Source organism: Capsicum annuum, chromosome 1, assembly GCF_002878395.1.
Source record: "Capsicum annuum cultivar UCD-10X-F1 chromosome 1, UCD10Xv1.1, whole genome shotgun sequence".
In the NCBI taxonomy this organism is placed as follows: Eukaryota; Viridiplantae; Streptophyta; class Magnoliopsida; order Solanales; family Solanaceae; genus Capsicum; species Capsicum annuum.
In genome coordinates this window covers 147,757,764-147,768,657 of record NC_061111.1, presented here as the reverse complement: position 1 = coordinate 147,768,657, position 10,894 = coordinate 147,757,764, and the positions used below count along the sequence as shown (strand labels likewise).

At 34.5% G+C, this 10,894-nt stretch overlaps 1 protein-coding gene across 1 annotated transcript; it reads right to left on the bottom strand.

The window, feature by feature from the left end:
- Positions 1-84: 84 nt before the first annotated feature.
- On the bottom strand, positions 85-5,836 carry LOC107839593 (probable glycosyltransferase STELLO1). Its single transcript, XM_016683142.2, has 3 exons — positions 3,732-5,836; positions 911-1,037; positions 85-836 (listed from the first exon to the last, which is right to left on the bottom strand). The coding sequence occupies exons 1-3, from the start codon at positions 5,417-5,419 to the stop codon at positions 369-371; spliced, it is 2,283 nt and encodes a 760-aa protein (XP_016538628.1). The 5' UTR covers positions 5,420-5,836; the 3' UTR covers positions 85-368.
- Between the last annotated feature and the right edge of the window lie 5,058 nt (positions 5,837-10,894).

Sequence of the window (10,894 nt, the reverse complement as noted above, 5' to 3'; positions counted from 1 at the left end):
CACTGCAATATCAGTTTGTGATTCAATCTCCTCTTAAAAACCCTGATATTTTAATATCAACAAATACTCACAATCCACAGAAGATTTAGAAGAATAAAAAATTAATCAACTATGGTTGTACATCAATTGTATGTCTGTCAGGTGGATAACAGAGGAATCAGTAGTTGATTATAAGAATACACACTTGAAAGACTGCTAGAGATTGCTCAAAAGCCATAGCTGAAAGACAAAAGAGAACTACAAGATTTCACTATATATCCAACTTTTTTCTTTTTCCTCCACTTGGGAATGAGAAGTTGGAAGAGTAACTCTATTGTACATGATGTTGTCTCCTACAACTTCTAATATTTTCACAATAACATGAGATCCTAAACCAATTCCATCAGCAAAGGATCACCTGCTGCCATGAGCCTTATCAACTTTATAAATTTAGATTCAGTGGAAACAACGAACGGGTGCACAGCTGGTACTTGAGCAGAATACAGTTTCAACAAATTGGTAGAAGATGCTCCTGTCTTATAAACCATTTTATTCAGCAACGTATCAAAATTCTGAGGTAAATCCATGGCCATGAAGAACATGGGTACAGCAATCTTCTGGTGTATATCAAGATCACCAACTAAGTCTACAAGGTCAACGAAGTCCTGTACGAAACGTCGAGGAACGTAGAACACCTCAGAGCCGCACAAGGCGATGCTCTGGTCAGTTGGGCCACTCTCCTTATAGTTGACTTGGAGGTGAACCGGCATTGTGCTTACCACTTTCTTCACCAATTCTGCTTGCTTTACGAACCATGAAGAGTCCTTCCCGTTGATCATGTTTCGAGATGTAGGCACCTGATCCAATTGATTGTGGGATGAATATTTTGCCTTTTAGATAATTGAATTTCTTGATGTTAAGATCATATTACCTTATTGGCGATCCACAACTTAGATTTGTCGGCTTGCAAAAGGTTCCAGTAGTTCAAAATTGTATTGTCTTGTAGGAAGAGAAATCCTTCTGTGCTATTGAATCTTTCGAATATTCTTGGAAGATACCTAAGAGATGATTTGATTGTCATCAACAAACGTACAAACCGACTCCTTCGACATAGAACCAATCAACTTTTACAAAGCAACAAACAAGTTCAGAGTAATAATTGTATTAAACACGCCTTATTATGAATTACAGAACATGGTCACATAATAGAAAGAAATGCACAAGTCAAAATGAACCCATCATCAAAAAAAGGAATGTATTGATAGTAGAATATTTGCAGGATGTGACCAGTTTCATGCGACTGTTTCACAATATTCCTACAAATAGGATTTAACAGTTTCTTCATCAAGGAATACTACCCATAACTGTTAGCCAGCTTATATAGCCCCTGGGCTCCCCATCCCAGCCTCTTTTTGATAAATGTGCAAACCTTTGTAACTTTATTTCCCACTTTCAGCGCATTGCTACTCAAAAATTCAATATTTTGCCCCCACATTCTGGTACTTCTATAATAGTTCTAAGATAAAACAATCTACATACAGCACACAAGCCTCGAGGAAGCAAAATACAGTTAGAGACTGGTCCCCTATTGGTGATAAAACAAAACAAAATCCATAGTTCCATTTGCTATTAATATGTATGTGATGAATCAAGTGTAACACATTATCAAATCTGATTGTCAGTGCTCGTGTGGCATGAGATGAGCTTAATCTTTATGAATTAGGAATTATTGTACAAATATTACCACACATCTCGAGTTGTGGAGTAAAGTTTTAATTGCCTGGTAGGTATTCCTTAGCTTCGGGTATCCAGCTGCAGACTATATATATACCTGTAGCAATACTCCATAATCAACATGTCTTCTGTATTTCTACAACATGATGCCAATTCCACCTTTCTCCGGTCCATTTAAATTTCATACCCATCAAATTTCTGTTAATCTCACTAAAGTTATGGCAGCACAAACCTATTTGTCTTACATCTCTTCGAGCTTTTTTTCCCAGTACGGTCATTTACTGCCTTTTTAAGTCTTTCAAAAAATTTCTATAACTTGAGACCTGTCATTTCAACATGCTACCAACAGTTTACTTCTTCTCTCTGCCTCACTCTGTTGGGTACTATGTAGTTTTGATGATTGACAAATTGACAACGTGATATGAAAAATGTCAGTCAAGCTGGTCCACAGACACACAGTCTCATTGTCTCATTTAGATGAACTTGTAGCAAAATCATCGATGATTAAAGACAAGCATGCAAGAATCAAGGACCAGATGGGTGGTTAATTCAGATAAACTCAAGGAAATAAACTGATTTGAAGAGTTGGAGTTTGACTACAACACTAAAGAGGAAAGAGTTGGAATTGAAGAAGTCTCACTTGAAAAAGAACTCTAAGCAATGAGAGTTCTGATTGAGGGAAGAGTTTGAAATGAGGAATGACTCTTTGGAGAGTTAGGAATTAAGGAATTAAGAGCTGACTGGGAACCAATTTGGATTCATGCTCAGTAGGTAGATGTATGATAAAGCTGTAATTTTCTAAGAAGATTGACAGAAATTATAGGAAGAGGAAGAAGAATTCCCACAAGATACTCAATTACCTAGAGAAAACATATTATAGAGCGACAAGAAAAATCTTCTGAGGGAGAGAGCTTTAGAAGAAAGAAATCCATGTCAAATATATAAATGCCACAAATGATATGTACAACGGAGTAATACCGAAAAATTTCCCAATTACCTATGTTTACATCAAGGATCTACCTAGAACCTCTACTTGTTTACCCTAGTTATGGATGAACTAACCAATAGTATACAAAACGAGGATTCACAAGTTATTTGCAGATGATATTAGTTGACAATACTAACAAAGACGTCAATGAAAAGTTGGAAGTATGAAGATGTATCCTAGAAAGTAAAGAGTTATTACATTAGGCGAAGTAAGGCAGAATAGTTGCACTACAAGGATAGTTCCCATAAGACGAATGACAGTCAAGTAGATTAGATTGGCTTTTAATGCCAACGTAGACAAATCAAATATCTAGGCACAATCGACAAAGACAGTGGCATGGCATGCAGATATATCCCATAAAATGTGGTTGAAATGGAGAAGTGCTACGGGAGTGATATGAGATGTGAAGATGCCTAACAAAGTGAAAGATAAGTTATATTGAACAGTTGTGAGACGGGTAATTGTTACGTGGAAACTCGGCCTTAGAGGCCCATAAGTGTCATAAAATACAAACGTTAGACTGGATCTATGGTTATATAGAATTAGAAAAGATTAGAAATGATCACATTGGACAGATGGTTAAGACGGATTGATTAGTTCAATATCCGGAGGGATAAACTCTTTTCAATTTAAGGAAACATGACAAGTATATTTGGACAAACCAAAAGAGAAAGAAAACCATTTTTTTCCTGGGAAGGTGTATGCTTTAGATGTCAAAATGTATGCATCAGAGAACTATCTGGACATAGAAAATGTGACGCAAAATGATGGGAAGTATACTTTTTGTTTCCAATAATCTTGAGAAGACAATACTAACTACTACTTAAATTTTAACAAGGTATAAGTAGATACTAATTACTACTTAAGGTGTAAGTACACTCACTGTATGAAGAAAAGAATGATAATGCCTACTTACTTGTATACTTGATCCAATTGTCCTTATTTTAACAGGGTATAAGTAGATACTAATTACTACGTAAGGCATAAGTACACTCACTGTATGAAGAAAAGAATTATAATGTACACTTACTTGTATACTTGATCCAATTGTCCTTGCTCAACGGCAAGATCTGCATCAGCTTGTGTTGACAGAATAACCACAGTTTTGAAGATCCTGCCATATAACAATCTCCATTCTAATGCAGTTTGTTGCACGGGCCCAGTAACAAACATAATTAGCACAACATTGCCAAAATTCTTCCTCCACCTTATCAAGTTCCCGATTTCATAATTCACTGTACCTGATTCCTCAACCCCAAGATGTACAGAAGGTAGTTTTCGGGGGACAAATTCCTTTTTTTCTCCACGTTGAACAGTTGTCTTTTGGAGATCCAATTGTACTTTCATCAGTCTAGGCTGTTGATACCCTACAGCAGCCAAGTCTTGCAACCATGCAGCTGTAAATTTGACATCATTCTCACTCCAAAACCCCTCTAATGCCATTGAATGGCTCAATTTTAAGATTTTCTCAAACAATCTTTGCTTCTCAGATCTCCAAGAAACCAAAAATTTGATCAAGCGACCCACATTTACATGCAAATCTTTCTCGTCTGAAAATGGGTATGCTTCAACTTTGTCATCTCTATGTATTGTAGGAGGATACACCACAACAAAGCCATCGATCTCCCATAACAACCTTTGTGCCCAGTAACCTCTTAAGACATCAGAAGCCATAGTGCTGACTGACACTGGAAGCATCAATGACCAAAATGCATTATAGTGAAACAACGTGTTGAATGAATTGATTGGCACCATTAGACTTTGAGGCAATGCCACTTTGGGGGCATGTTCATCAAATACAATATCAAGTGCTTCTGATCCAACCTTCCTTGTCGAATAAAAAACTGAATCAACATCAGGTAGCCCATTTGATATTCCCTGCTGTATGTACTGTCGTCCTCCAGACACTTCAGTATAGAATTCTTCATGATTTACAAAACCAACACTTTCCAGTGGCAATCCTCTGGGCCAAACTGACCTTTGGCCAAAATGTATATAAGGATTGACAACAGTCTTATTCTCAATCTCAAGGCTATACTGCAAAATCTTCTGCTTCTTAGCAGTGGCACCATCCAACTCCAAATCAAAATGTTTCCCAAGATCCCCACCGATCACTTCCCCGCGATCATCAGCATCAAATATTCTCTGTGCACCATGTTGAATAGCAAAAAGATACCCAACACTCTTCCTCACATAAGAATCGTAAGGAAGGAAATCCACCACCCTAAACCCCAAACTCGCTTGTTGTTCCAAAGAAAGATATATAGCACCTTTTAAGTTCCAATCTTTCGGGGTTCTTGAATTGCCTATTGCAAGAACTTGCCAACCCTTTAACCTAACAAGACTTTGGAGTGAACTAGAGGGGTAATCTGATACAGAAACAACAATCCATTGCTCCGAATGAAACGATGAAAACGGAGAGGACTTATCTAAAATAGGCTGTACTGAATCAAGATCAAGTTTTGGTAACTTTGGTTCCTGAGGCCGACTTTGGTGGGAATTTTGGAAGCATAGTGTTGAGGTGGGTACACTAGCGGTACGAAAGTAGAAGAGGGCTGCCACACTAATTGTCAATAGAGAAGCAACAAGTAGTTTACCAGAGTTCTCAGATACCCATGTGGAAAAATCAAGATTCTTAGTGTCAGAATAATGTGTAACTTTGTGTTTCAGATAAAGGGTTTTTGAGGTTTTAGGAGATGAATGATCTTGAACCATCATTGAATCAAACAATTAGCTCAATATACAGAAAAAACTAACTACTTTCCCAAATGGGTATTAGATTAAAAGCTCATTTATTCAACACTTAAATCAAATCAAATCAGATCAATAAAGAAGAAGAAGAAGAAAATCAAGATTTACTACTTACAACTTGAACAGATGTAAATGGTAGAACTTTCTTGTAAGGGCAAAATTTCCGATCTCACACTTACTGTGAGTCTCCCTTTGCAGTGTGTGTGTGTGAGTGTGAGTGGGCGTGGGAGTGGGGGTGGGGGTGAGGTGGGGGGTTGTTGTGCCGATTCTTTAGCTTAACTCAACAGGGAATAGAGTACAGAGAGAAAGACACACCGACAGTTTTGTTTGTTAACATTTCCTTTTCGATTATTCAATGTTGTTATTGCTAGCTGGTTATCAATCAATGTCAATATTGTTAATGGTATAAATGTGTTTAGTTCTATTTTAGTTAGAAAGTTGTTTAGTTAGAAAGTAGAATATTTTTTTTATAAATAAAAAAATTTTATTCATTATATACTCAATTTAATAATCTCTTTTCAAGAAAAATAAGAATTACTCTTTCTATTTTTTTTTTTATTGTTTATTAGTTTATAACATGTTGTTAGTATGATACTCTAACTTGCTGACTAGATAAGCTACTAGTCTTTTGCTAATAAACCAGAAACCAAGAGAAAGCGTTTGTATCATTTTACACTGCCATGAAATTAAAGTCAGGTATAATCAAAGAATTGATTAAGTACGCGACATAGATATCAAAAGTCATGATTTCCTTTATATATTGGCTTTAAAGATGCTTATTTATTTATTTACAAATTTTATGTATTGTTTGCTTAAAGCCAATATGTAGTATCTTAAAGGTTCCTTGATGAATCTTATTTTACAATTTGACATATTATGTCATTGACGGTGGTTTCAAATCTCATCGCACTAAAAAGGGTAAGATATCGGGTTAGACTTTCGATGCACCATGATGAAGATGTTGAGTTCAAGTCTCATCGATTTATGTCTAAGACGTCTTTATATGGATACAACGTTGAGTTTGAATCTCAATGCACTATATTGATGATATAATGATGGTTATAGTAAAATAATGTGTTTTTGATGAAAAGGCGTGAAACTTGTCTATTGAATATACTCCATTCCATGAAGTGAATGTGGTAGCAATATATGATAGGTCTGAAAGATGACAGTTTCCTCATATGACAATTTGTTCATTTTTGAAGTAAATGTGGTAGCAATGTATGATATACTTTGAAAGATATGTATGCCTCGATTTGTTCCTGAAGTAGCAATATCATGAAACAGGTTTAAACTATCAAAATTTGATAGACTTAGGGCACGATTATATTTCATTCCTGGGGAATGAAGATTTTAATTGTTTCAATACAAATGTGCACTTGATTGTGATGGTATCACAACTCACCTCCGAATGAGGCAAAATAACTGAGAAGAGTTCGTTTGAAATCTACTTCTAAAGTAGTAAAGAGTTATTTTGAAATCTACTTCTGAAGTAGTAAAGAGTTATTTTGAAATCTACTTCTAAAGTAGTAAATCTAAACTTTATTCATGCAATAGTAAATCTAAAATTTACTAAAGTAAAAAGTACATGTCATGGTAAACTTGGAGTTTGCTAATAATAAAAGTTCATAAATTAGCATGAATGATTGCGACCTCTCAAATATGTGCATATTGAGCATATATTGAAGAATTAAAAAATTCTTCATTACTTTTAATGTTGTTTGTTCTTATGATAAGTTGGTTGGACCAACTAATATTGAGATTGGATTCCTTAAAATCTGAAAAGTATAAAAGGTGAATAAGTATCCAGTCACCTATCATGTGATATCTTGAAAAGATGCATCGATATAAGATGATCACTTGTACGTTTATTGTGAACCTGCAGTTTGGCATTCATAAAGTTGCTTGCTCAATAAAATTGAGTTAAAAGCATAATTTTCAGATTGTGCAATCAAGACAATTCATCTTGATGATGATGGTTTGACATTGAATGCCTTCAACAAATAACTAAATCATTGCTAATGAGAACAAAACGTTATGTGTTGGTCTGAAATATGATATATTGCATACAATAACACTTGTATGTATTAGACCAATAAATTATGATTATTTCTTTCCTCTCAATTGGTTTAAGGTCAAGAATCGACTATTCCATCAATAGTTTTGATGTGCGGTATACAATTAATAAATATACTATGATACACAAAGATAGATTTCTCAAAAAAAAAATGAATGATGTATGTTAGTTTTCCTAACATAAGAGGGAGATTATAAGCGGCTATGAAATATGTTAGGTATTATCATCATATCCTCATTCAAAAGATAATTCAAGTCAAATGCCGAAAGCATCTCATATTAAGCTGCAAGTGCTCCTATTTTGTGTCCTTAAAGGACAATATCTATGCATGCGTGAAGCATGATAGACCAATCGGTTCCAAATAAAATGATCATTGAAAAGGATAAGGAGAAAATAATCATAATAAGAAGGCATTGTGCTCTTGAAGAGCCTACGACATAACACTTCATGAAACCTTATGAGAGGTTCAGGTACCTGAAAATAATGAAGTGATAAAATCTCAAAATGTTATAGCATACTATGAACCGATACGAAATGATATATCATCAATGATATCTTTGATACAATATTAGCGCAATATTGTAAAAGATTACGAGGATTTGAATTCTACGTTTATTTAAGCATGCTGACATAGAAACATTTATCAAGTGACATGAAAGGGTGCATCTTGGTAAGTGTAAAGCTTATTTGATTTGCAGTCCAGACACTTGAAGATGTCACACATGAAATGTTGAATATTGTCACTTGACAAAATTTATGTGAAACTTTCTAAGGATTTAAAATGTTTGAAGCATATAAAAGTTTTTGGGAAACTTACTTAGCATCCTTATATTTGTATAAGCTTATAGCTTGAAAATTATTGAAACTCTTGGAGAGTGCTCAAAAACAATAGATTATTTGCTTAAATGAGAAATATGAAGTACCATATCTTAGTTCAATTGGTGCATTCATGTATCTTGCAAATACTACCAGGCCTATAGCCTTTTCGATTAATTTGTTAGCAAGGTATAGTTCTACTCCTTCTAGGAGACATCAAAATGGGATCAAAAGCATGATCTTATTTTCTAAAGATTGTAGTCCCAATCTTATTGGTCATGCTGATGTTGGATACTTATCTGACCTATATAAAGCTCGGTCTCAAATAGTCTATGTGTTCATATGTGGTGGTACTGTCATATCTTGGAGATATACAAAGTAGTCTATCATAGACACTTCATTGAATGATGATGAGATTATAGATATTCATGAAGCAAACCGGGAATGTGAGTGGTTGAGGTTCATGATACATCTTATTCGAGAAAAATGTGGTTTGAAATATGACAATGTACCCACAAGTTTATATAGAGATAATATAGCATACATAGCACATCTTAGTGGAGGATTAATAAAAGGAGATAGAACGAAGCACACTTCATCAAAGTTTTTCTACATACATGAGCTACAAAAGAATGGTAATATTAATGTGCAACAGATTCGTTCAAGTGACAATGTGACTGATTTATTCACCAAGTCTCCCTAAATTGCAACTTTCAAGAAGATGGTGCACAAGATCGGGATGCAAAGGTTCAAGGATGTTCTCATTAAGGGGAGTTAATATGTGTTATACTCTTTTTTTCTTACAAGGTTTTGTCTCGCTGGGTTTTCCTTGTAAGGGTTTTAATGAGGCAGCCTATATGCGTATTGTTTGAGATGTGTACTCTCTTTCCTTCACTAGATTTTTTTTCCATTGAGTTTTTTCTAGTAAGGTTTTAACGATCCACATTATCTATCAGTTAGACATTCAAGGGGGGTGTTATAAATGTATTTAGTGAATATCTATCAAGAATATAGATAAGATCTATCAAGATCTAGTTGATATCTATCAGGATTTAAAGTATCTATCTTTTAGTCAGAAACTAAGAGTAATTTTTCCTATAAATAGAAGAATTTTGTTCATTATATTCTCAATCTAATAATCTCTCACTCCTCAAGAGAAATAAAAATTACTCTCTCTATTCTCTCTACTCTTCTTCTTTATTCTTTATTAGTTTATAACAGTTACGTAATTTTTGTTTTCCAATTAAGGATGAGCTTTAACTAATCTATGGTTATAAGTATTAGTGCATTACTTGTATAGCTATTCTCATGTTAAGCATTCAGCTCCCTTTCTTCTGTTTTAGTTGTCACTATATTAAAAATAATCATTTTAAATTATTTATATAATTTATAAAAGGCCTTTATAAAATTAGGAAAAAAATAATTTTTAAATAAGTGATATTTTTTATTTAGATACACACTGATAATAATTAGTTACTCCTAGAAAATTAAAGATAATTTTACCAACTTAATCCTAATTAAATTTTATCCCTTTTTAAATTGTCATCAATTAATATATTTGAACTCAAGGGCATATTAGAAAGATTATGGTCAAAGTATTTTTGAATACCTAAACATAAACTTACTTAGGAAAAAAATTGCAACTCAAAATGAGTACTTATAAATAAACAGAGGAAGTATTTTATTTTTTTGATAATAAAGATAGTTAATATTAAAACAAAAACTAGCAAGTTAAGTGTTCATGGAGCATGTGCTCCATTCTAGTATGGGATGGGGATTATCAATTTGGGCAGCAAATATTAAGAAGCTTACTTTGCCTAATAAAAATAGTTTCTCGTTTGTCTGCTTCTACAACTGCAGTCACACACAATAGTGGAACTATCAAACTTTGTGGTGCTTCATGATGACAAGAGTCTTTTCTTTCTTCCTTTGCTAATTTGTCCACTACCTGATTCTGCTCTCTAAAGATGTGTGTCACCTTGGTTACTTTCATCTCCTGAATTAATTGTCTGTACTCCAACAGAAGGTTAGTGTAGAGTATATGTCATATTCAATTATATTCACTAGTTCTATTGAGTCAGTGTTGATTTGGAGAGGGGTGAGATTATGACTTTTGGCTATTGTAAGGCCTTTAAGGAGAGCTTTGATTTCATCATGAAGGGGGTTACATAGGGAGCATTGTCTATGAAACCAATGATACATTCTCCTTGATAGTTTCTAATCATGCCCCCTAAACCTCCAGGTTCTACCTCGACTGGACAACACCATCAATGTTGAGTATGTAGGAATTCCTTGGTGGTGGCTCCTATTTCACAAGGGTGGTGCTGTGAATCTTTATTTTGCCAGGCCATTATGGATAAAAGAGTAAATTCAATGGAAAGGTTCAGTACACGTTTTCAGTCTATAATATATTTCTTGTTAGTGAAGAGATTGTCATTCCTTCTAAGTTACATGCAGCACAAGCCTTGTGAGATAATGTTGTCCCAGTAGGTGTAAGCACTGTAGGTCTTACCTTTAAGGAAATGCAAGATCTTGAGCCAGTCAGTGGC